This window comes from Pongo abelii, chromosome 11 (genome assembly GCF_028885655.2).
Source record: "Pongo abelii isolate AG06213 chromosome 11, NHGRI_mPonAbe1-v2.0_pri, whole genome shotgun sequence".
In the NCBI taxonomy this organism is placed as follows: Eukaryota; Metazoa; Chordata; class Mammalia; order Primates; family Hominidae; genus Pongo; species Pongo abelii.
Genome location: NC_071996.2, coordinates 84,644,837 through 84,672,796, shown reverse-complemented (window position 1 = coordinate 84,672,796; position 27,960 = coordinate 84,644,837). Strand labels below are relative to the sequence as shown.

The following is a 27,960-nucleotide window of genomic DNA, read 5'->3' as shown; positions in this document are numbered from 1 at the left end:
CATTCAGCATGGATAGACACATGTTCAAGGTTACATTTATCTGGCCTGAGTCTAGGTGCATCTACCTCAGACTTCAAAACATCCTGAAACACTATGAGTTATGGATTAAATAATTATTTGTAAGACTTTATATCAAATACTTGGAAAAGGATTCAAAAATAATTTAAGTTTTAAGAAATGAATGGATTAGGTTGATGTCCTCATAAATTTCTTTGCTTTTGCCTCCTCACAGTTGCAGTTCTAAGAGATGCCACTGCATCAAGAGTCTAAGTAAATCTGAATATGAAAGGTGATACAGATGTAAACCCATATTAGACATGGACAAAGAATCTAGGAAATGCTAAAATACTGTTTGTAATGTCTGAACAAAACGATTTTAAAATTGTACAAAAAGCTACAAATCCTAGCTGTAATATATTATATAAACTTATAATCATTGTTTTGTGTCCACAATAAAAAAACATATGAAAATAAAGTATTAGGCCTATAGTCTCAAACTATTGCAGGATTTAATGATTTTATTGCTAAATCAATCATTTTATTTTATAAAAAATGAAATAAAATGTTGCTCATTTTGATAATTTTTAAAAGTTGCTCTAAATGTTGAAACTGTTATTTTAATGAGCAAAAATGAACAGATTTATGAATCCATATCTGAATTGCTTACAAAGCCATTTTCCCCTCAGAGGTGCTAATTTTGTATCAAATGAAGTGTTACATTTTAGACAATAGTTCTCCCAATACAATTTAAATACAAGTATGTATGAAAACCAACTTATTTCTTGTTTATGTATCTTGAAAGTCACAGTTAGCAAAATCAAAAGGTAAAGAACCTTTCAATTAATAACAAGAATGCATGTTCATATTATCTTAGGTACAGGAATGGTTCCCCATGCAATTTCACTTACCTGCTCTGCTGCTTCAGGTGCAATCTGACTCTGGAATACAGGCACAGCAAACTGTATCTTTTTGGGACTGTTGGGCTCCATGGTAATGATGATAATTAGTCAGAGATGTGAAGAGCTCAGAAAGACTAACCCTAAGTGGTGTCCGGGATGTGTTTCCTCAGACACACTCCACTAAGCCACACAGAGTGCTTCGTAATAAATAGCTGTAATTCCAGAGCAAGCAAGTGAAGATGCCGAGGTTTGAGTAACCCCCTTCTTCAACATCCACGGTGGTGCCTGGCTTGCCGGTTCCCCCACCAATCCCTTGGATCCTCTCAGCACAATACAGAAAGGAACAATACGCTAATTGTGTGCCTCTTCACTAATACACATGCCAAGCATTCACTCAGCAGCTAATTGAAAATGCAATGCTAGCCTTGAAGGACCCACTGCCCTGGGATTTGAAAGAAGGGCTCTATACACTGTACATTACTAACCGGCTGCTCAAAAGTGCAATGTAAGCTCCCTCTGAGTATTGCAGGGATGGGCCATTCATTATTGATGAACATCAAGCAGGAAGTTTTTAGAGTTGGGGGCAGGGTTTGGGTATGGAATCATTTCTCTCAGCAACTTATAAGTCAGACATGTTTGCTATTTCACATTCAGCCACGAAACAGTTGAATGGCCATGGAGGGTAAGCCACAACCAATAATATCAGCTATGTTTATGCCATAAGATCTGGTTAGTTTAAACTCATCCTAGGAGGCAGAGCATCTGTGGTGTAGTGAGGGCAGCATTACTGCAGGGCTGAGCAGATCTTAGTTCGAGTTCCATCTTCATAATTAACAAGCTCTGTGGCCTCCAGAAAATTACTGGCTATGTCTAGGCCTCCACACTTCCATCAGAAAAATGAGGGGGTTGGACTCAATGACCTTTAAAGTCCCATTCTGTTCCAACATTCTAAAATTGTAGTACAGTTTTCATTAGAGTGGAAAGTATTGTGCTGCTAAATTTAGCAAACAGCTTGGAAGTCACTGCTGCTTCAATGACCTCTATTTTATTTCCTGGTGGAGCCAGTTACATTCTCTGACTTGGAAGAATACAGAAATGACTGGAAAACATTAGTAGAAACCTAATGGTAGTCAACATTGTGGCTTGTTGTCAATCGTAGAGATGTATGCAAAGATAAGCACTTGAAAAAAGCATGAAGTGGATAATGTTCAGAGGGTTGATATTGGCTAGTGGTCAGGGAACAGTGGGACACTAGCCTGATTGCCACATTAGTTAATGTCAAAGGGGAGGTAGTAACATAGCCAGATGGCCTTCATGCATTTGAATACTTTTGTGAAGGAAGTGTGAAAATGAAACTGTTTTAATGGAAAAGAGAACTTGAGATCTCTGCTTTCTTGAGAGGCATTATGTGATGAATACTAGATTTGTAAATATGTTTTTGGATTTACTTAATATATTTAGACACCGATTATGATTCCAGGTATTTACAATTGAAGTTTTTATTTTTTAAATTCTGATTCTGTACTAGGAATCCATCTTAATGATTTAAATAGGCAACATTCTGTTGAAGGAATATAGAAAGGAATATGCATTATTGAAGTAGTTTTCTATATTCACTAGGGGAAACAGCAAAGATGTGGATGTGAAAGCACTTTTAGTGGAGAACAGTGCTGACTAGCAAGAAATCTTGTGATGAGTTTATCCATGTAGTGTCGAAGGGAAATTTATAAATTACATTTTATGTAACAGTTTACAAAAGTCTCCAGAAATAAAACCGAAATTGATATCATTAATGAAGTTATTTCTTTGAATATATCTTCAAATTATATAAAAGGAAAACAAGACAAGAGTATTTTTAGTGAGGAGTTAATCCAAAACTTCACATAATGTAGTAATTAAGAACATGCACTTGGCAACCTTGAGTTCAAGCTCTAGCTCTGCTACTTACCAAGTTTATCAGTTTGGGCAGTAAGAGAACTTTCTTCTTGTGAGGTTTAGATTACTCAGTTCCTGAAAAGAGCTCATTACAAGGCCAGCACGGAATCACTCAATAAAAGATAGCTATTATTTTTCTTTCAGCCAGATTTTTCAAAAGGCTTAAACATACACATTTTCAACCAGAATCACTAAGAATATCTGTCTACTTGGAATAATTTGATTCCACTTAGAATAATAGGTGATAAAGTGAAATTTCATATATGTGTTTGGTATGAATACCAATAAAATGGTTCTCATTAGCTAATTGCCCTATTTTGAATAGGTTGATCAGAGACAATATTGTAAATGGGCTACCTAGATCCTTTAAGCTTCTTGTTTTTTATGAGGCCAACTCCTGTGTATCCATTAAGATTCAGTTAAGTATCATTGCTTCTACGAAGCCTTTGTAGATTTACTGTTTTCCACATTGGGTTTAAACTCACCTCTCTGTATTCTTAAAGAACCAAGCATAACTCTATTTATCATAACAACTACCTACATGTCTTTTGAATGTTTAGTATTTTGCAACTTTATTCACATAGCAAATATCTGTTGAGTAGATACTATAGTCTACTCCACACCAGGCCTTTTGCTATGGCACTAGAGGAGAGATTGTGATAAAAGGTATTTGAAGTCCTTTTAAAGCTAAATTGTTACTCCAAGAACTACTTAAAATGCAACTTAAATTTAAAATAATCTAAAAAATGTTAATATAGAGTTTGCATGGGAGATATAATTTTCCTAAATATTAGGTGCACATTTTTTTAATCCCTATTAGAGACAACAGTAATAATTAATTCTTATATGATACCATGTGCCAGGAATTATTCTAAGTGCTTTATCTGCATTAATTTATTCCAACAACTCTTTGAGGTAGATATTATTACTATCTTCAATTTAAAATTAGGTAATTGGGAGTCAGAGAGTTTAGGTAATTTGTCCAGGGTCATCCAGCTAAAATATATATATACATATATGGCAAAGCCCAGTTTCAAACCCGGACAATTTTGCACAGGGCTTGGGCTTTTAATCACAACAGCATCATGATGGCCACTATAATATAAGGCCTGTAGAGAAGTCAGTGGAAGTCAACAGAATCTCCACACTGGTTAGAGGTTCTGACCACATCAATTCCATGGTAAAAGATCTTAAGATGACATGGTATATGAATGAAAGAGAAGCAAGTAGCATGACTAGGATACCATTAATCAAGATACTCAATCATTGCAAATTAGATATCAATATAGAATGGAGAGCCTAAATTTGGATGTTGTACCACCAAACTGACTGAAAAAGGAATCCTCTCCCTTGCTCTTTAAAAGTAATGGGTTCAATCATTAAAGATTAAAAAGGCCTCTAGAACAAGCAATAACTATAGTCTGTCTTCAAAGTAAGTGATACGGGAGTAAAGACGGAAAAACATTAGGAAAATAGGCCATTAGGTCTTCCTAATTTTACACTATCATATCTATCTTGCCCTACTTTGCGTGATTCCTCAAGACCCTCACACAGGCCACAGTTCACCTCACCACCAGCCTTTCTGTGGCCTCCCCTACCTCCTGGAAGCCATCCCGCCTCCCCCCTCCCTTTTTTAACCCAAATTATATCCATCCTCTAATTCCACCTCCTTAGAAAGAGATCTTCAGATTCTCTACACAAGAAGAATCACTCAATTTGTTTCCTCTCCCGATATTTAATTATATATATTTTAATGTTATTCTATAATAATTTCCTATGTGTTTCTTTTGCCTCTTCTCCTAGACTGCAAATCCCATCCTATCTTAAACATAAACATAACAAGCAAGATGCTGGTCATCTAGTAGTTACTAAATAAGTCCAATTAGGCTTTATCTAATACTATCAAGAAACATAAGGTGTTCCAATAAACTGAATTTTCCAAAAGACTATGGCTCACCCTTTCAAGCCCTACACCTTGCTGTTAGTATTTCTTGCCATAGTAACTGCCTCCAAATACCATAGACACATAATTCTTATGACTGTTTTTAGAGTTATTTTTCTTTATCTGATAACTGCCAATACTTGTTTTTTAATTGTTACCTGATATTAACAAGTGCTTTCTTTGAGGGAAGAGAAGGGAAAGAAAGGGGAAGACAGGAGAGGGGTGGAGAGGGAAAAGCAAATTTTTAAACTTTTTAATGTATTTTCTATTCAAGGCTTTGTTTTAAATATCTTGAATTCATGAATCTTGAAAGATATGCAGATACATGAGACATGACTTTGTTTAACAATTGGTTGGCTAACTAAATGCCATCAAAAATAAAAGCAAATATTTATTACATATGACTACATTAAATGCTGGTAGTACGATAATGAACAAAAGCAGAAAAAATACAATATCATCTAGATATGAGTCCATCAAAAAGACTTCTAGCCCTAATGCAATGATTTTCTGTCTCTTCTATTTAACACCTAAATGCTGGCAGTCACATTTCAGATGCACTCCCTTGCATGTCCTCCTTCGATTCTAGCTGTAACTTCATTTATTTCCTCCAGCAAAGAAAACAGATGCATGGGAGAGTGACAATATTATTGGGCTTTCATAGAATTATCTCAATTATATTCAATGTAAACTGTTGGAGTACTCCAAAACCTTCATATTAATATTAAATTATTACTGAACCATTGATACCTAATTGAGACAAAGAGGCCTATCTATAAAATGTGGTCGAATCCCAGTAATATAAGTGAAATGAACCACTCTTTCCAAGTACTCATTTAAATTAAATTTCCCCCACGGAAATTATTAGCCATATTTTAACTCTTTTAGAATGTCTTATAAGTTCAACCATGCAATTTTAAATATGATATTTTTTTCAGATCTACAGCTATAAGAAGCCTTACCAGACTAAGCTCACTATATTGCAATCTCATATTAAAATCTGAATTCCCACAGCACTTAAGTATAAAATACTTGCAATCTCTATCATGCTTAAAGGCAAACATCAATGATTCATTCATTCCACATTTATTTGGTGCCTACTGCGTTCTTTAAAACTTCTCCTTAATTGTTTTGTGATTGCATGTTCTCATCTTCACTAACTCTAACAATTTTGACTTACTGTAGAATCCTCATATCAACCAGTAGAGTGCATATGAGTGCTGAATTGAACTGAAGAATTATTAGTGTGTTACATAAATACTCAGTGTTTTTTTTCTCTAACCATGCAGACACTATTTTTTCATGTATAATTTTCCTGAGTAGTCACTCAATTATGTTTAATCTTTATTGTTGTTGAAGCAGTTTCACTAAAGAAAGCCATAAACCCATGAAGAGTTTGTAGCAAGTCCATATTAGCCATGATGCTATAGCAGTGAGTTGACATCAGAGAGAGGGAGCTACAGAGATTTGTAGAGCTGAAGCACTGTAGGTCTTTACTGATGCCACTTTGGGGAAACAGCTCAATGGACAGCCCAGGAATAGGAGTGTCATGGGGACAAAGTCAATCACAGCCCAGTGTGGACAAGGAGCCTTAGAAATTTTAGTCCATGAAGACTTTTAAAAAGACTTTAGCTCACGTCCATCAAAGGCACAGGAATAACGTGAGGAAGACTTGGAATTCGCTCTCACCCCTTGTCTACCTGTCTCTCTTTTCATTTGTTTCGGTAACTTTCACTTTTATGGATTTCCATAGCTTAATGTTAACCTCTCCCTGCTTTTTGTTTTGGAGAGATGATTATTAAATGAAATTGGACTTGTAATTGCTGAGTCTACCTAGAAATATATTCATTTCCAAAATGCTTTCATAAATATTATTTATTCATCCAACAAATATTTATTGAGTATCTCATTCTATGACAGACACAGTGATACAAACACAAATACAATAAGATCCCAACCTCTGAAGAACATACAGTTGACAGAAGAAGGCAGAATCTTATAAAAATAAGCACCATAGAGCTGGTGATGCCATGATCAAAAGGAGTTATAGGAAGTGGAAAGTGGACCTGGGTAGGAGGGTGATGTCTAACTGTGAGCCACAGACATTCTTTTATTTGCCTACAGGTGTTGTTGTTGTTTTTAACTGCTACCACGTTTAAAATACACAAAAATACACCAAAATAAAGATATTCAGCTTCTCAATAAAATAGAAAGTCTTGCAAAGCTGGGCCCTCATATCCACAAGGTCACAGAGCTGCCCTCTCTATGCAAAGCAGTGATTTTTACATAGAGACAGGCTCCATCGCCTCTAACACTATGTACACTCTATTCACACCCAGTTATCTTCACTCAATCCCTGACCTAGAGGAAGAAATGACAACATTGCATGCCATGCACATTTCATTGCAAAAGTAGATACGTTGATACCCCCAACTGAGCCTAGCTTTTGAGTCATTCTTGCCCATGCAAAGAAATGCGGGATTTACTCTGACGGCAATGACAGGAACTAGAGAGATTCACATAAGAGAGTATGGTAATTTGATTTAGGTTTTTAAAAGAATGATCACTGTGGTGCCCATGTAGAGGTAGATTGGAATGGGTCAAGACCAGAGACAAGATTATCTGAGGATGTATAAAAATCTACTCAAGAAATGAAAAAAAGCCTCAAACAAAGTAATAGCAGTGAAAATGGAGAGGGAGATGGATAGAATATAGTTATTTAATGAAATTGGATGATAATAATGGAAGAGAGTTGGAACAACAATGAACTATGAATTCAGATTTAGCAGCCTAGTATATGGGGTTATATCACTCACTAAATGATAAAATGTAAGGATAATATGTAGAACAACAAAAAATCAATTACTCTGAACTTGGGTCCGTCCAAGTATGTCATCTAGATGGGAATACTCCTTACATTTTCTCATTGTTAAAATTAGTGAACATTAAAATTTAAAATAAGGATAAAACTCTTAACTATTTCATAGAATTGATATAAGGATTCCAACAGGTAATTCATGAAAATTGTTCAGCACATCGCATAATTGTGACTCAAACAGCTGGAGATGACTTGAGTAGCTAGGGATTAGAATGCTCTGGAGGCTTCTTTACTCACATGCCTGACACCTGGGCAAGAATGACTCAAAAGCTAGGCTCAGTTGGGGGTATTGGGGTATCTATTTTTGCAAAAATGGAAGAAACAATCTCTCTCATTCCACATATTTTTCTGAAATGGCCCTTACTACTCTCCCACCAAGGACTTGAGTCTAATTCCCCTCAAATCTAGGCTGGCCTAAGTGACTCATCTGTAAACTATAGAACACGGAGGAGGTGATGCTTCCTGACTACTTAGGCTGGGTCATAAAAGGCCATGCTCATTCCACTCAGTTCCCGTGTAACTCCCCTCTCCAGTCCCTCCAACTGGGACTGCTCCCCCTCAGAAACCAGCCACTGCACTGTGAAGAAGGCAAAGCCACATGGAGACCACACGTGAGTACTCCAGTGGACACCCTCAACTGAGCCTGACCTGTGAGTCATTCTTGCCCAGGTGTCAGCCATGTGAGTTAAGAAGCTTCCAAAGCATTCTAATCCCTAGCTATTCAAGTCATCTCCAGCTGTTTGAATCTTCTGATCTGATGCCCCAGACATCATGGTGCAAAGAAAAACAGTCCAGCATTGCTCCGTCTGCCTGCTCTCCAAATGTTCTGTCATGAGGCCTTTCAGAACCCAGGAGGTATGCAGTGAAAAGCCCAAGTCACATGCAGAGGTGACATTGTTTGGCTGTGTCCCCACCAAATCTCACCCTGAATTGTGATAATCCCCATGTGTTAAGGGCGGGGCCAGGTGGAGATAATTGAATCATGGGGGTGATTTTGCCATACTGTTCTTGTGGTAGTGAATAAGTCTGATAAGATCTGATGGTTTTATAACTGGGAGTTCCCCTGCACAAGCCCCCTTGCCTGCTGCCATGTAAGACATCCCTTTGTTCTTTCTTTGTCTTCCACCATGATTGTGAGGCCTCCCCAGCCATGTGGAACTGTGAGTCCATTAAACCTCTCTCCTTTATAAACCACCCAGTCTCAGGTATGTCTTTATTAGCAGCATGAGAACAGACTAATACAAGATGTCACATGCTGATCCCTGTCAACAGCCCCAGTGGAGCCCAGACTTTGAGTCATCACAGCTACCCCATGAAACATGTGAGTGAAGAAGCCTCCAGGTAATTCCAGTCCCCAGCCACGTGAGTCAGCTCCAGTTGTGAGAGTTCCAACTGAAGCCCTCAACATAGTGGAGCAGAGACAAGTCATCTTCACTTTGCCTTACCTGGATCTTGACCTACAGAAACTACGGACATAAAAAATGGTTGCTGGCCCCCAAAGTGCTGAGATTATGGGCATGAGCCACCACACTTTTTAAAATGTCCTGTTAGGCACTTTTAAAATCATTAGTATTATTCTTACAGTTTTCTATTTTATAACACAGAAGAGTGGTCTGTCTTGAAGATATACACATAATATATGAGCCCTTGTCAAATAAGCCCTAAAAGACATGGGGATAGATAAATTAATCCAAGCAGTTTGTGGAATGCAAAGATAAGGAAAAAGTATAGAATTCTGATAAACCCAAATGTTAAGGGGGAAAAGAAAGAACAAAGTGGAAACAAACACACACACACACAAATACAATCAGAGGAGTAAGAAGACCCAGAAAGAATAACAACATGGAAATAAAGATTGAAGAGAGTTTCTTTAGGAAACATGCGATCAGCATGTCAAAACTACAGAGGATGTAATTACGAACATCTAAAAATTATCCATTGAATTCTAGTATTTATATTGAGGGAAAGAGTGGGAAATAGGTAGGTGAAAAAAAAATTAGTCTAGTTCTTTTTTTTTTTTTACATAGATTCTCTGTTGCCCAGGCTGGAGTGCAAATGGCACAATCTCGGCTCACTGCAACCTCCACCTGGGTTCAAGTGATTCTCATGCCTCAGCCTCCAGGTAGCTGGGATTACAGGCATGTGTCACCATGCCCAGATAATTTTTGTATTTTTAGTAGAGACAGGGTCTCGCTATGTTGCCCAGGCTGGTCTTGAACTCCTGGCCTCAAGTGATCCACCTGCCTCAGCATCCCAAAGTGCTGGGATTACAGGCATAAGCCATTGTGCCTGGCCCATAATTTAGGCAAGTTCTTTAAAAAACACCTTGACAGTTAAAAGAAAGCCTCCTTCAAACATGGGACCTTACAGTAGAGAGCAAGAGCAAGAGTGGAGTGGAGCTTTTTAGATTTATTTTATAGATGAACCAGACTTGAATATGTCCTGGGCTGCAAGGAGGTAGCCAGTGGGGAAAGAGGTTTAAAATACTCAGGAGACAGAGAGGAGTGAGGAATAGATAGATATAGATATAGATATAGATATAGATATAGATATAGATATACAGATATATAGATAAAATTTATATTAAGGTGAGGAGAATTACTCAGGATTCCTGAACAGTAGGCCAGTAGCCTTTGTAGGAGATTATAGGTATGATCCTCTTACTCAACAATATAAATAAATAAATGAATAAATAACCCATTTGCAAAATTCTTCACATTTTAAATAGTTTGATAATACAATGGAAGAAAATAATGTTATAATATAAGATTTTATTTGGTTTGGATTCAGAGTAACTTCTAGAACGCTGTTGTTGGTAGGGTTTCCAAATAATTTTCAAAAATTTCACACAATGTTTAAATAGTATAGCTGTATCTAGTATAATTTCATTATAGATTTGTATCCATATATACACACGCATGTGCTCATGCATTAAACACCTACTGACATATACATACACGCTTACTTATACTTTTGTGTGTGATGTGCGAAAAATGTTTGGAAGAACATATTCTGAGATGTTAATGGGGTTGTCTCTGGATGGTGAGTTTATAGGTTATATATTTTCTCTTTATGATTTTCTATGTTATACAATGAGCACATTTGAATTTTTTAATAAAAAATTAACTGCCAGAATAACAAAGATAATTTTAAATAATATTTTTAAAGTTCTTTTGCATTTCGATGCAGAAAAAGATTTTTCACACCCTCTCTTAAATCAGAGAAATTAAAATAGAGCTCTTTTTCAAAAAACATGCTTTGTCTTCTAATGAAGGACAAGCTACTTTGGATGAGATCATTATTTCCAAAATCATATTGAATTTACCTCCCTTACTTAATGCAAAGAACACTGTTCCTAACATTCTTACATTTACCTATAGGAGCAATATTATAGGTACACAGAGGGCCTTTCAATATGCATTGTACTTGACATATGTAATACAATGGAAATGAACTACAATAATAATTGTGCACATGTACCCTAAAACTTAAAGTATTATAATAATAATAAAATAAAAAATAAAAAAAGAAAGGACCAGGAGAGTGTTTTCTTATAGCTTCCTGTTAAATAGCTATTATTTTATTGGTTTAGCTTTGTTAATTCTTTCTTTAAGCTATGGATAACAAGTGCAACACATTCTTATTTTTTTACATAGTTAAAACAGAATAAATGAATGTGTTGTCTGAGAGAGAAAAAAGAGAGAGAATAAACACGGTCGAAGATGAAGCTCCATAACTTTGAATGAACTTCACATTTTCTACTCAGAGGAAATATTCAAAATATAAATAGTATTATGCACCATCACTGATGTAGGCAAAGCATGAACTATATTCTAGCAATAGTTATCAATCAGGGAAGACTTGAAAGAACAAATCCTCTCAAAGTCTTGCCCAGTCTTACCTTTTTAGATGTCTTTCAAAAGAGAATCTTGAAGAGAGAAAACATTCTAAAAAAAAAAAAAAAAAAGGCAACAAATAACTACCAGGCTGATATACTGTCTCCAGTTTAGTTCTTCAAAACATTTCATCAGGAGCATTGATCTAAATTACCCCCAAAATTTTATATTATAATTTTTCAAAGCAGGGTTTTAAAAGTCCCTTAAGTCAGTGCCTTGTAACCCCATATGATTGATATCTGACACAATCTTGACAGCCACCAGAATTTTAGTGGACTCCTTTCATTTATTTTGCAGGTATCAGGAAAAGCATTTTGGGTACTGCCTTTATTGAGAGACATTACAAATGATTGAAGACAGGAAAGACTGCACTCCTAATAATGGTGAAGCACTTTAAAATATGTACAACCTTTTAAAGGATGTTCAGGTATAGCTAGTGGAAAATCAGGTAGTTCCAGGCAGCTACTGCTACCTAACTACTCTCACTTTCTCTGGAAACCAGTGAGAGTTCTGATTTATAGTTCTCAGGCAGAGGGTGTCTTCCAACCCAAAGTGACTGTCTTCTCCATTTCACGCCTTTACACCTGAACATTCTCAAATTGTTTCTGAAAATCACATAGCACAATTGGAAAATCTGAGTTCCTCAATTCCAGGAAGGGCCCACTGTATATAAGTTTGACATGGAGATGCTTCAGATTCATATTCATTCTAGAAGAATCCAATCTCAGAATGGATACCAAATCTTTGTGCAGGGGAGTATGATCACAGTCTTTTCCAATTACAGTTTGTGACAAGACTAGAATATATATTCTGTGATAATATTAAAATGCAGTTAAGATACTTTCGTTGAATTTCTGGTTGTTTTGTGAAATGTTTTAACAGCATCTTCTGTTCAATTCATTTGCACCTTCAAATATACTCTATGGAATCCAATTTGGAATTTATGTAACATAGATAAATATCAAGTAAGAAATATTCTCAGAGTATAATCTTCTGTATGTTATTTTAATTAATATTCACAACCATCTCTTAGATTCCTGTGGGAAAGAGGACAAACAGCAAATACATGATTTAAGTCAACTCTAGATATTGGTTCCATTTCTCTTTCCTTAATGATTTTTTTAACCTTTTTTTTTTTTTACCTTATAGTCTCTACCCATCCTTATATAAAGCCTTATAAATACTCCAAGGTAGCATAATCGACTGATTTAAATTTCAACTCTTATCTCTCAATCTTGGTAAAATGCTACTATTTAACATAATGTTTAAAAGGCAAGATGCAAGGAAAAAACAAGTCATCAAATGTCTGCATAACCCACAAACTAATTAATCAATCCCCAGAAATAAAAAGTTGGTGCTAACAGTGATTGATTAGACAACCTTTTCAAAATATTTTTTAAAAAAGAAAACAGGGATGTAAATTTAAATTAAATATAAATATAATTTGAAAGTTTCATAGAATGTAGATGTCAGTGGGGCCATACATTACATGCTGTATTCATCCTGAGTATGCCTTTACTTTTTCAAGAAATGTATTTGATTAGAACATCTCTGCAAAAGGCAGCCAATTGATTTTTGTACTAACAGTGTTACAGAAAGATCTGTTTTGCCAAAAGTCCCTTTTCTTCTGCCTTTAATCTTCAACAAATGATCAGCTCTCAGTTGACGCTGAAATATTCATCGTTTTGCCTTTTTTATTATCACTATAAAACTTGACAAACAGCTCTCTCCTGTCTTGCTTCTTCTGCTTACCTCCCTATCTGCTATGTAAATGGTATACACACATTTAGTACTTTGTATATGTTCTCTGAGTTCTAACAGAGAATATTTTTCCTACATCACACATTTTGTCTTGGATTTATTCTCTGATTTACTGAAGTATATTCTTTAGTAAGCTTTACAGAAATGATTTATAGGTATTAAACTTTTCAAGACTTCGAATATCTAAAAATGACTTTCTTTCCCTTCCCACATTAGTGAATTTGGCTGAGTAAAGAACTCTAGATTGAGTAAGGAGACAAGAGAACGATAGCCAAATAAAAGTCTCTACCAATTGTCCCCTATTTAAACAAAAATAAGTTCTTTATAAATGATTTCAAGTTTTGGCCTTATGTTGCTTCAGTTTAGCAATCTTTTGGCTCTGAGTAAACTCTCCAGAAGAGCTGTTCTTGAGTACTTACCTATGTTTCCATGCAGAATGTAGGCTTATTCATATCTACAAATAACGGAGCATTAAAAATAAAATAATTTCCTGATTAGGATGAGTCACTTCCAGTAAAAGCAAATATCTTGGTAAGAACGTGAACTCTATGTTGACTGTCTGAGAGCATTTGCCTCTGTGTCTTGGTCATGGTGGTCTGGGGTGGGTCTGGTCTGGCCTATGAGTCACAGTTGATTACTGATCATATTTATGCCACAGCAACCTGTCTTGGGGATCACCAGTGCCATCCCATAGTCTCTGCTTCTTGAGATTTTGAACTGTTATACATCTTTTCTTACGATTTCTTAATGATCCAGTTTTAAAAAGTGTAACATATGACTCATTATACTGCTTGTGTAATATATGCATAATGAGTTTGGAAGCAAACAGATAATTCTTAATTCAGAAAGAACATGAAATTTCTAGCAGGTTGTAATGTGCTAAGCTTTATTTTCCAGTACAAATAATGAGTCATAGAACAAAATGAATGATAGGAGTAGGTAATTAAGAAAGTATGATAAGGAAATCAATTTAGCTCATCATCTGGCACTCTATAGAAAATAGAAATTAAAACTTTATTTTCTAGGTGCACCTCAGGCCATGCACCCCGTAATCACCACTGAACTTTTTCTTGAATAACCCAAGTCCTTTCACTTTGTACATATGGTCACTTGCAGTGACTCGGAGCACCCTTCCACCCTATGTTTGCTACTTGGCAAACATCTCTACTTTTAGGACAAAGTTCAAATGCCCCTTCTGCTAAAATGTTCTCCAAGTGTGTTGCTGCTCCATCCTCTGGACTTTGTTGATATATTGTTTTTTTGTCCTATTAAAAAGTAATTACACTAATAATTTATATAATGGATGAACACACATTTATTGTCCACATACACCTCCAAAGAAACAAGATGCTCAGCATGACCTTTTCCACAGGCTTCATTCATCTGCCACAGTGAAATCATCTCTTATTTGTTTGCCATTTTTCCTACATCACACATTTTGTCTTGGATTTATTCTCTGATTTACTGAAGTATATTCTTTAGTAAGCTTTATAAAAATGATTTATAGGTATTGAACTTTCCAAGACTTTGAATATCTAAAAATGACTTTCTTTCCCTTCCCACATTAGTGAATTTGGCTGAGTAAAGAACTCTAGATTGAGAGAGGAGACAGAGAATGATAGCCAAATAAAAGTCTCTACCAATTGTCCCCTTGGCAGAAACACCAAATTAAATAACTATTCACACAAAAGTCCTTCATGAGAACCAAAAAATCATGTAAGCAATCACAATACCTGGTTTTAAGTTTATGTCACTGGAAGAGGCACTGAAGAGGGTAGTAAAGATACTCTTGAATTGCAGACACCATCCCTTCTCCAGCCCCCAGCAGTGGCCATGTGGTGCAGCAAGAGAATCTGTGCACTTGAGGAAAGGAGAGCAAAGGGATTGTGGGACTGCATTGGAACTCAGTGTTGCCCTGGCACAACAGAAAGCAACATCAGGCAGAACTAAGCCGGCACCTGTAGAGGGAGCATTTATATGAGCCCTAGACAGAAAGGAATCATCCATCCCAGCAGTCAGAACCTGAGTTCTACCAAGCCTCAAGACCATGGCCTACAGTACTCTGGGGCCCTAAATAAACCTGAAAGGCAATCTATGCCTCAAGGACTGCAATTCCTTGGCAAGGTCTGGTGCTGTGCTAAGTGTGGAGTGAGGGAACTTGCAGGGAACGTGACCTAGTGAGACACCAGCTGGGGTGGCCAATGGAGTGCTTATGTTAACTCCCCAACCCCAGGCAGCACAGCTTGTAGCACCAAAAGAGACTCCTTCCTTCTGTTTGAGGAGAGTAGAGGGGAGATTAAAGAGGACTTTGTCTTGCAACTTGGATATCAGCTCAGCCACAGTAGAATAGGGCCACGGGCAGAGTCCTGAGGCCCCCATTCCAGGACCTCTTGGACAACATTTCTAGACACACCCTTGATGAAAAGGAAACTTGCTGCCTTGAAGGGATGGACCCAGTCCTGGCAGGATTTACCAAGTGCTGATTAAAGAGCCCTTGGGCCTGAATAATCAGCAGTGATAGGCAGTACTTGCTGTGGGCCTTGGGTGTAACTCAGAGACATGCTGGCTTCAGGTGTGACTAGCACATTCCCAGCTGTCGTGGCTGTGGTGAGAGACTCATTCTGCTTGAGAAATGGAAACAGAAGAGTAAAGGAGACTTTGTCTTGTGGCATGGAAACAGCCTGGTCACAATGGGGTAGATCACCAGGTGGGCTCTTTGGGCTCCTGATTCCAGGCCTTGGCTCCTGGATAGCATTTCTGGACCTGTCCTGAAATAGAGGGGAACCCACTGGCCTGAAGGGAAAGCCCAGGCCTGGCAGCATTCACCACAAGCTGACTAAACAGCCCTTGAGTCTTGAGTGAACATCAGTGGTAGCCAGTCAGTACTCTCCATGAACTGGGGCAGTGGTGGCCACAGAAGGGGGCCCCTCTGCTTGTGGAAAGGAGATGGAAGAGTAGGAAGGACTTTGTCTTATGGCTTGGGTGCCAGCTCATTTGCAATAGAATAGAATATTAGGTAGATTCCTAAGCTTCCTGACTCCAGGCCCTGGCTAATGGACAGCATCTCTGGACCCACCCATGGCCAGAGAGAAATTGCCACGTGAAGGAAAAGACATAAGTCTGGCTGGCTTTGCCACCTGCTGATTGTAGAGACCTAGGCCCTTGAGCAAACATAGGTGATAGCCAAGCAGTGGTTATCATGGACCTTGGTCAAGACCCAGGGCTGTGCTGGCTTTGCACAGCTCAGCATGGAGAGAAAAACTCTGTTTGGGGAAATGTAAGAGAAAAGAAGAGTCTCTGCCTGGTAATCCAGAGAATTCTTCAGGATCTTATACAAGACCACCAAGGTGGTACCTCTGAGTGTGGAAGATTCACAGCATTACTGGGCTTGGAGTGCCCCCTAATGCAGATATGGCTGCAATGACCAATATCTTAGATCACAACATGCAAGTCCCTTCAAATACCCTGAAAACCTTCTCAAGAAGGATGGGTACAGATAAGAACAGACTGCAAAGACTATAATAAATACCTAATCCTTCAATGCCCAGACACCAATAAACAACCACATGCATCAAGACCATCCAGGAAAACATGACCTCAAAGGAAAAAAAAATAAACTAAATAAGGCACAAGACACCATGGACCAATCCTGGAGACAGAAGGATATGTGATATGTGACCTTTCAAGACAGAGAATTCAAAATAGCTGTTTTAAGCAACTTCAATGAAATTCAAGATAACACAAAGAAGGAATCAGAATCTTATCAGATTAATTTAACAAAGAGATTGGAATAATTAAACAGAATCAAACAGAAATTCTGGATTTGAAAAATGCAATTGACATAATGAAGAATGCATCGGAGTCTCAATAGCAGAATTGATCAGGCAGAAGAAAGAATTGATGAACTTGAAGACAGGCTGTTTGAAAACACATAGTCAGAGGAGACAAAAGAACAAGAATAAAAAACAATGAAGCATGCCTACAAGATCTACAAAATAGCCTCAAATAGTAAATCTAAGAGTTTTTGGCTGTAAGGCAAGGTAGAGAGAGAGACAGGGGTAGAAAGTTTATTCAAAGAAATAACAGAAAATTTCCCAAAACTGGAGAAAGATATCAAGATACCAGTACAAGAAGGTTATGCAACACCAAGCAGATTTAACTCAAATAAGACTACCTCAAGATATTTAATAATCAAACTCCCGAAGGTCTAGGATAAAGAAAGGATTCCAAAAGTAGCAAGAGGGAAAAAGAAAACAACAAATAACAAACAAAGAAGTTCCAATATATCTGGCAGTAGACTTCTCAATGGAAATCATACAGGCATATAGGCCAGGAGAGAGTGGTGTGACATATATAAAGTGCTAAAAGAAAAAAAATATGTATCTTAGAATAGTATAACCAGAGAAAATATCCTTCAAATATGAAGGAGAAATAAATACTTTCCCAAACAAAAGATGAAAGATTTCATCAACATTAGCCCTGTCCTATGAGAAATGCTAAAGGGAGGAGTTCTCCAGTATGAAATAAAAAGACATTAATAGCAATAAGAAATTATCTGAAGGTATAAAAGTCACTGGTAATAGTACACAGAAAAACAGAATATTATGATACTGCAATTGTAGTGTGTAAACTACTCATATATTGAGTAGAAAGACTAAACAATAAACCTATCAAAAATAATAACTACAACAAAGTTGGAAGGATAAGAAGATAAGAAGTACAATAAGACACAAATAGAAATAACAAAAAGTTAAAAAGCAGGGGGATATCAAGTTAAAATCTACAGATTTTATTAGTTTTCTCTTTGCTTGTTTGTTTTTGTAATCATTATGAATTCATCAGTTTAAAATAATGTGTTGTAAGATGATATTTACAAGCCTCAAGTAACCTCAAATCAAAAAACATACAACAGATCCACAAAAATAAAAAGCAATAAATTAAAGAAAATTTAATTTAAAACCAGAGAAAATCACCCTCACTAAAAGGAAAGAAGTAAAGAAAGAGGAGAAGACCACAAAACAACCAGAAAACAAATAATAAAATGGCAGTAGTGAGTCCTTCATTATCAATAATAACATTGAATGTAAAAGAACTGAACTCTCCAATCAAAAGCCATAGAGTGGCTGAATGGATCACAAAATAAGACCTAATTATCTGTTCCCCACAGGAAACACACTTCACCTATAAAAATACACATAGACTGAAAATAAAGGGTTGGGAAAAGACATTCCATGTAAATGGAAACCAAATTAGAACAGGAGTAACTATACTTATATTAGACAAAATAGACTTCAAGACAAAAACTATAAAAAGGACAAAAAGGTCATTACCTAATGAAAAAGGAGTCCATTTTAGCAAGAGGATATAGCAACTATCAATGTATGAACCCAACCCTGGAGTATCCAGATATGTAAAGCAAATATTACTAGCGTTAAAGAGAGAGATGGATGAACTCCAACAAATTTACAAGAAAAAAACAAACAACCCCATCAAAAAGTGGGCGAAGGACATGAACAGACACTTCTCAAAAGAAGACATTTATGCAGCCAAAAAACACATGAAAAAATGCTCACCATCACTGGCCATCAGAGAAATGCAAATCAAAACCACAATGAGATACCATCTCACACCAGTTAGAATGGCAATCATTAAAAAGTCAGGAAACAACAGGTGCTGGAGAGGATGTGGAGAAATAGGAACACTTTTACACTGTTGGTGGGACTGTAAACTAGTTCAACCCTTGTGGAAGTCAGTGTGGCGATTCCTCAGGGATCTAGAACTAGAAATTCCATTTGACCCAGCCATCCCATTACTGGGTATATACCCAAAGGACTATAAATCATGCTGCTATAAAGACACATGCACACGTATGTTTATTGCGGCATTATTCACAATAGCAAAGACTTGGAACCAACCCAAATGTCCAACAATGATAGACTGGATTAAGAAAATGTGGCACATATACACCATGGAATACTATGCAGCCATAAAAAATGATGAGTTCATGTCCTTTGTAGGGACATGGATGAAATTGGAAATCATCATTCTCAGTAAACTATCGCAAGAACAAAAAACCAAACACCGCATATTCTCACTCATAGGTGGGAACTGAACAATGAGAACACATGGACACAGGAAGGGGAACATCACACTTCGGGGACTGTTGTGGGGTGGGGGGAGGGGAGAGGGATAGCATTGGGAGATATACCTAATGCTAGATGACGAGTTGGTGGGTGCAGCGCACCAGCATGGCACATATATACATATGTAACTTACCTGCACATTGCGCACATGTACCATAGAGCCTAAAGTATAATAATAACAATAATAATAATAATAATAATAAAAAGAAAAATTAAAAAATTAAAAAATAAAAACAAGAATGTACAAGCACATATTCCATTATCCATAACCCTCAGAACAATTATGTGATTGCATGTTATTTAGCCTCTGGAAAATCCCGTGAGTATCTTTTAATAAAAATGCTAATATTTCTAAAAAAAAAAAAAAGTTTTTTTTTTTTTAAAAAGTAGACTGACTCATTTTTCATAAGAACTTCTAAATAATTAACAAGCAAATATCCCTTTTTAAGATACAATCCTAGAGATTTTTATTTTGTTTTTAGCCAAACAAAAATTATTTACCCTTAAAAATAATAATAATAATAATAATAGCTGGAGACTTCAACACCCCAATGTAGCACTGGACAGAACATCTAAACAGAAAATCACCAAAGAAACTTTGGACTTAATCTATACTACAGATCAATTGGTCCCAATAGATATTTACAAAACATTTCATCCAACAACTAAAGAATACATAATCTTCTCCTCAGCTCCTGAATCATTCTCAAGATCAGACAACATGTTAGGCCACAAAACAAGTTTTAATAAATTAAAAAAATAACTGGAATCATATCAAGTGTTTTCTCTGATCACAATGGAGTAAAACTAGAAATCGATAACAGGCCGGGCACGGTGGCTCATGCCTGCAATCCCAGCACTTTGGGAGGCCGAGGCGGGCGGATCACCTGAGATTGGGAGTTTGAGACCAGCCTGACCAACATGAGGAAACCCCGTCTCTACTAAAAATACAAAATTAGCAAGGCATGGTGGCACGTGCCTGTAATCCCAGCTACTCTGGAGGCTGAGGCAGGAGAATTGCTTGAACTTGGAAGGAGGAGGTTGCAGTGAGCCAAGAATGTGCCATTGCACTCCAGCCTGGGCAACAAGAGTAAAACTCCATCTGAGAAAAGGAAGAAAGGAAAGAGAGAAACAAAAGAAAGAAAGAAAGAAAGGAAGGAGAGAGAGAAGGAGGGAGGGACAGAGGAAGGAAGGAAGAAAAATTGATAACAACAGAAACAGAAACTTTGGGACTTTACAAACACATGGAAATTAAATAATATGCTCCTGAATGACCAGCGGATCAATTAAAAAATTAAGAAGGAAGTTGAAGAATTTCTTGAAATCAATGAAAATGGGAACACATTGTACCAAAACCTGTAGGATACAGCAAAAACAGTACTAAGAGGAAAGTTTATAGCAATAAGCATCCACATCAACAAAGTGGAAAACCTTCACATGACCAACCTTACAATGCCTGTTAAAGAAGTAGAAAATCAAGAGCAAACCAAACCCAAAATTGGTACAAGAAAAAAAACCCACAGGTATCAGAGCAGAAATAAATGAAACTGAAACCAAAAAAATATGAGATTAATAAAGGGAAAATTTGGTTTTTTGAAAAGATAAAACCAACAAACTTTTAGCCAGACTTACTAACAAAAAAAGAGAGAAGACTCAAATAAATAAAATCAGAGACAAAAAAGAAGACATTACAACAAATAACACAGAAATTCAAAGGATGATTAGAGACCACTATGAGCAACTATATGCCAATAAATTGGAAAACTTAGAAAAAATGGATAAATTCCTAGACACTTATAACCTACCAAGACTGAAGAAGTTCAAAACCTGAAAAGACCAATAATAAGGAACAAGATCAGTGATATAATAAAAAGTCTCCCAGTAAGGAAAAGCCAAGCATCCCCCATGGCTTCACTGCTAAACGTTACCAAACAATTAAAGAAGGACTAATACCAATCCTACTCAAACTATTCTGAAAAATAGAGGAGAAAGAAATACTTCCAAACTCATTCTATGAGGCAAGTATTATTACCCTGAAATCAAAACTAGACAGACACATCAAATAACGAAAATCACAGGTCAATATCTCTGAATATCGATGCAAAAATCCTTAACAAAATACTAGCAAACTGAATTCAATAACACATTAAAAAGATCATTCATCGTGAACAACAGAGATTTTTCACAGGAATACAAGGATGGTCCAACATACAGAAATCAATGAATGTGATACATCATATTAACAGAATGAAGGACAAAAGCCATATGATCATTGCAACTGATGCTGAAAACGCATTTGATAAAATTCAATATCCTTTTATGATGAAAAAAAAACACTCAAAAAACTCGGTATAGAAGACACATACCTCAATGCAATAAAAGCCATATATGACATACCCACAGCTAGTATCATGCTGAATGGGGAAAAACTGAAAGGCTTTCCTCTAAGATTTGGAACATGACCATGATGTCCACTTTCACCACTGTTATTCAACGTGGTACTGGAAGTACAAGGGACAAATCAGATAAGAAAAAGAAATAAAGTGCCTCCAAATCGGAAAGGAAGAAGTCAAATCATCCTTCTCAGCAGAAGACATAATCTTATATTTGTGAAAACCTAAAGCCTCCACCAAAAACCTATTAGAACTCATAAACAAATTCGGAAAAGCTGCAGAATACAAAATTAACATATAAAAATTAGTAGTGTTTCTATATGCCAACAGTGAACAATCTGAAAAGGAAATCAAAAAATAATTACCTTTACAATTGCTACAAGCAAAATAAAATAAAATACCTGGGAATAAGCTTAACCAAAGAAGTGAAATATTTACAACGAAAACTATAAAACACTAAGGAAATAAAATAAAGAGGAAATGAAAGAATGCAAAAATATTTCATCTTCATGGATTGGAAGAGTTAATATTGTTAAAATGTCCATACTCCCTAAAGCAATCTACAGATTCAGTGCAAGCCCTATCCAAATACCAATGACATTCTTCATGGAAATAGAAAAAACTATCCCAAAATTTATATGTAACCACCAAAGATCCAGAATAGCCAAAGCTATCCCGAGCAAAAAGAACAAAACTGAAGGGATCACAGTACCTGACTTCAAATTATACTTTAAAGCTGTAGTAACCAAAACAGCATGGTTTTTGTTACTGGCATAAAAACAGACACAGACCAATGGAACCAAATTGAGAACCCAGAAACAAATATACACATTTACAGTGAACTCATTTTCAACAAAGGTGTCAAGAACATACATTGAGGAAAAGACAGTTTCTTCAATAAATGGTGCCAAGAAAACTGAATATTTATATGCAAAAGAATGAAACTAGACCTCTATCTCTTGCCATGTACAAAAATCAAATCAAAATGGATTAAAGACTTAAATCAAGCACCCCAAACTATGAAACCATTAAAAGAAAACACTGATGAAATCCTTCAGGACATTGGAGTGGGCAAAGATTTCTTGAGTAATATCTGACAAGCACAGGCAACTAAAGCAAAAATGGATAAATAGGATCACATCAAGTTAAAAAGATTCTGCATAGCAGAGGAAACAATCAACAAAGTAAAAAGACAACCCATAAAATGGCAGAAAATATTTGCAAACTATTCTTATGACAAGGGATTAATAACAAAAATATAAGGAGCTCAAACAACTCTATAGGAAAAAAAATCTAATAATCCAATTTAAAAATGGAAAAAAGATCTGAATACAGATTTATAAAAAGAAGATATATGTATAAATGGCAAGCAGGTATATGAAAAGGCACTCAACATCATTGATCATCAGAGATATGCATACTAAACTACAGTGAGATGTTGGGCCGAGTGTGATCGCTCATGCCTGTAATCCCAGCATTTTGGGAGGCCAAGGTGGGTGGATGACTTGAGGTCAGGAGTTTGAGACCAACATGGTGAAGCCCTGTCTCTACTAAAAATACAAAAATTTGCCAGGCATGGTGGCAGGCTCTTGTAATCCCAGCTACTCCAGAGGCTGTGGCAGGAGAATCTCTTGAATCCGGGAGGCGGATGTTGTAGTGAGCTGAGATTGCACCACTGCACTTCAGCCTGGGTAACAGGGTGAGACTCTGTTTCAATAAATAATAAATAAATAAATAAAATAAACTACAGTGAGATGTCATCTCACCCCAGTTAAAATGGCTTTCTTTTCCCAAAAGACAGATAATAACAAATCCTACTGAGGATGTAGCAAAACAGGAAACTTTGTACCCGATCGGTGGGAATGTAAATTAGTATAGCCACTATGGAGAATAGTATGGAGGTTCCTTAAAAAACTAAAAAATAGAGCTACCATATGATCCAGTAATTCCACTGCTTAGTGTATACCCAAAAGAAAGGAAATCAGTAAATTGAACAGGTATATGCTCCCTCATGTTTATTGTAGCACTATTCATAATAGTCAAGATTTAGAAGCAACCTAAGTGTCCATCAAAAAACCAATGGATAAAGAAACTGTGGTGCATATTTTCTTTGGAGCACTATTCAGCAATGAAAAAGAATGAAATCTTGTCATTTGCAACAGCATGGATGGAACTGGAAGTCATTACGTTAATTAAGTGAAACAAGGCAAGCACAGGAAGACAAACTTTGCATGTTCGCCATTTTTTGTGGGAGCTAAAAATTAAAACAATTGAACTCATTGCAACAGAGAGCAGAATAATGGTTACAAGAGGCTGGGACCTGTACTTGTGGAGTGAGGGAGTAGGGCTGGTTAATGTGTACAAAAATATAGTTATATAGAATAAATAAGATCTAGTATTTGATAGCACAACAGGGTGAATACAGTCAACAATAATTCATTATACATTTAAAATAACTAAAAGTTATAATTGAATTTTTTCTAACACAAAAAAAGAATAAATGTTTGAAGTGATGGATACCCCATCTACTCCTAGTTTATTATTATGCATTGTATGCCTGTATCAAAATATCTTACGTACCTCATAAATACATACACCTACTGTGTACTCATGAAAATTTTTTTTAAATTAAAATTAAAAAAACAAGCAAAAAAGAACTCTAAGTTAATATTTTTGTCTTTCACAACTTCAGTATTATTCCTTCACTTTCAACACGGGAACTCTATCATTAGCAATCTGGGTTTTTTTTCTCTTGAAAAACTTTTGGATTTTTGTTTGTTGGTTTGTTTTTTGAGACAGAGTTTCGCTCTGTAGCCCAGGCTGGAGTGCAGTGGCCCAATCTTGGCTCACTGCAACCTCTGCCTCCCGGGTCCCGGTTCAAGCAGCCTCCTGAGTAGCTGGGATTACAGGAAAGCACCACCATGCCCAGATAATTTTTATATTTTTAGGAGAGAGGGGGTTTCACCATGTTGGCCAGGCTGGTCTTGAACTCCTGACCTCGTGGTCCACCCGCCTCGGCCCCCCAAAGTGCTGGGATTACAGGCGTAAGCCATTGCGCCCGGCCAACATTTTGAATTTCGTATTTATCCTTGGTATTCTGAAATTATATTAGGGTATGTTTAAATGTGGATAATGTTTTTTCTATTCATGCTACTCAGAAACATTTTGGATCTTTTAAATATTTTTAATGACTTGCTTTTATCCTAAATTTATTTAGCAAGTTTATGGTTTGGGGGTTGCCATTTATAATGATCTTTATCAAACGGAATTGTTAGATAATGTTTGTATTGTATTTCATCAGATCAAATGAGACCCTCTTTTATTGTCACTGAATATAAGCTCTGAATATAGAAACTTGCCTTGAATGTTTGATAGGAGGCCAGACTGAGAAACCTCCAGGGTGTACAAATAACTTTTATTTAGAGTCTTGGGGATCCCCAGCCCTGCTGTGTGTTGTATATTACCTTGTATACTACCCACTCTGGGAGTATCCTGTGTCTGAACTCCTACTTCAGAGTTCCCCCCTCTCAAATGCGTCCTGCAGACAAAGGGAATCAGTGATTCTCCTTCCTTCCCCTGTCTTCATGTGGATGTGAAACACCCTGGTTAGCTCAGGCTCTGCTTTCCTTTATCTCCAGCCACAGCCTCATACAAAAGGGACTCTCCTAGGAAAACTCACTGCATATCAAACAAACACCCCTCTAGGCTTCATTCTGGAGTAAACACTGCTGGGGTCAACAGCTGCTTATTGAGGCTAGAGGGAGGGACCCAGATTATTCAAATAAAGTCTTTAATGTATTGCCCTGATACTTGGCCCAGGGGCCCCTCCCGCTCTTTGCTTTGTTGGATCTGAGCTTGATGTTTCTCTGCAGCTTCCTTAGAAAACTGCTATGACCGGTCGTCGGCAAAGCCTGAGTCCCGTCCTCTCACTCTCCTCCCTGGACAGCATGAGCTTCACCACTCGCTCCATCTTCTCCACCAACTACCTGTTCCTGGCCTCTGTCCAGGTGCCCAACGACGGCGCCCGGCGGGTCAGCTGCGCGGCCAGCGTCTATGCAGGCGCCGGGGGCTCTGGTTCCAGGATCTCAGTGTCCCGCTCCACCAGCTTCCGGGGCGGCATGGGGTCCGGGGACCTGGCCGCGGGGATGGCCGGGGGTCTGGCAGGAATGGGAGGCATCCAGAATAAGAAGGAGACAATGCAAAGCCTGAATGACCGTCTGGCCTCCTACCTGGACAGAGTGAGGAGGCTGGAGACCAAGAACCAGAAGCTGAAGAGCAAAATCCGGGAGCACCTGGAGAAGAAGGGACTCAGGTCAGAGACTGGAGTCATTACTTCAAGACCATCGAGGACCTGAGGGTTCAGATCTTCGCAAATACTGTGGACAATGCCGGCATCGTTTTGCAGATCGACAATGCCTGTCTTGCTGCCGATGACTTTAGAGTCAAGTATGAGACAGAGCTAGCCATGCACCAGTCTGTGGAGAGTGACATCCATGGGCTCCACAAGGTCACTGATGACCAATGTCACTTGGCTGCAGCTGGAGACAGAGATGGAGGCTCTCAAGGAGGAGCTGCTCTTCATGAAGAAGAACCACAAAGAGGAAGTAAAAGGCCTACAAGCCCAGATTGCCAGCTCTAAGTTGACCGTGGAGGTAGATGCCCCCAAATCTCAGGACCTTGCCAAGATCATAGCAGATATCCGGTCCCAATATGATGAGCTGACTGGAAAGCACTGAGAGGAGCTGGACAAGTGCTGGTCTCAGCAGATCGAGGAGAGCACCACAGTGGTCACTACGCAGTCCACCAAGGTTGGAGATGCTGAGATGACACTCACAGAGCTGAGATGTACAGTCCAGTCCTTGAAGATGGACCTGGACTCCATGAGAAATCTGAAGGCCAGCTTGGAGAACAGCCTGAGGGAGGTGAAGGCCCGCTACACCCTGCAGATGGAGCAGCTCAACGGGATCCTGCTACACCTGGAGTCAGAGATGGCACAGAGCCAGGCAGAGGGACAGCACCAGGTCGGGGAATAGGAGGCGGCTCTGCTGAACATCAAGGTCAAGCTGGAGGCTGAGAGCGCCACCTACCACCGCCTGCTTGATGATGAGGACTTCAATCTTGGTGATGCCCTGGACAGCAGCAACCCCATGCAATCCATCCAAAGACCACCACGCGCCTGATAACGGATGGCAAAGTGGTGTCTGAGACCAATGACACCAAAGTTCTAAGACATCAAGCCAGCAGAAGCAGGGTACCCTTTGGGGAGCAGGAGGTCAATAAAAAGTTCAGAGGTGAAAGGAAGGAAGGAAGGAAGGAAGGGAGGGAAGGAAGACAAGAAAACTGCTATGATGATGTGACACATGCTCCTGTTACAGACTTTATTTTGCAATTGTCCCTCTTCTGATTTCTCCAGCAAAGTGATTCTATCTGCCCTTTACCTTCCAAGAATCACTCAAAATTTCTGGTCTGAGTCCATCTTTTAAAATCAGGGTATGTTACGGAATTGTCTACTAAAATGTTTGCTATCATTTCAACGCATTTCAATGGAATTTCTATAATTCATACAGGCACAGAAGGGGAGCTAGAGCATGTTTTGTTTCATAATTTTCATGATTTGATTACATTGTACTTTAGAGCAAGTGTTCTTTGTTTACATGAGTGACCCCCACAAGAAAGTGATTCCCAGATGGCAGCATCAACATTTCAGCTGTCCCCACTGCCTGACACAGTTGCCTGTAAGTGGAGAGACTGCATAAACAAGGACACAAACATCGAAAAACACAAGGGCCCATGGCAGAGAGAATTCTGAGTTTTGTGTTAATGGAAAACATTAATAGAAACTGTTGAAGAGAGGGGGAAAGAGAGGTGTTTGGAGAAATTGGTGGAAATGGAGGATGGAAAACGTTTCATGTGACATTGAGGTTGTTCTTCACTCTTTGCAGAGCTCCAGGTCTCCTATTTGGATGAAAGAACAAAAACTACAAAATTGCCAAGATTCTTTCTCTTTTACTCACTGTATGCTTCTATAAATTTGATACTGGAAATCAACAGACATCACCAGACCATTGATCTCACAGTGCCTCCAGATAGAAGCCATATGGTTTGTGCTCATC

At 37.8% G+C, this 27,960-nt stretch overlaps 1 protein-coding gene and 1 pseudogene across 2 annotated transcripts in view; one reads left to right on the top strand and one right to left on the bottom strand.

Moving 5' to 3' along the window:
- PPP1R1C (protein phosphatase 1 regulatory inhibitor subunit 1C) overlaps nt 1-1,766 on the bottom strand; it is a 150,305-nt gene extending 148,539 nt beyond the window's left edge. The window contains exon 1 of one of the 2 annotated variants that reach the window (XM_009237885.4): nt 909-1,766. In XM_009237885.4, coding sequence (XP_009236160.2) covers nt 909-989 — 81 coding nt within the window. In that variant the 5' untranslated portion in view covers nt 990-1,766. 2 annotated transcript variants of the gene reach the window in all.
- Nucleotides 1,767-8,899: 7,133 nt separating this feature from the next.
- Nucleotides 8,900-26,583, top strand: LOC100448144 (keratin, type I cytoskeletal 18-like; annotated as a pseudogene).
- Nucleotides 26,584-27,960: the final 1,377 nt, after the last annotated feature.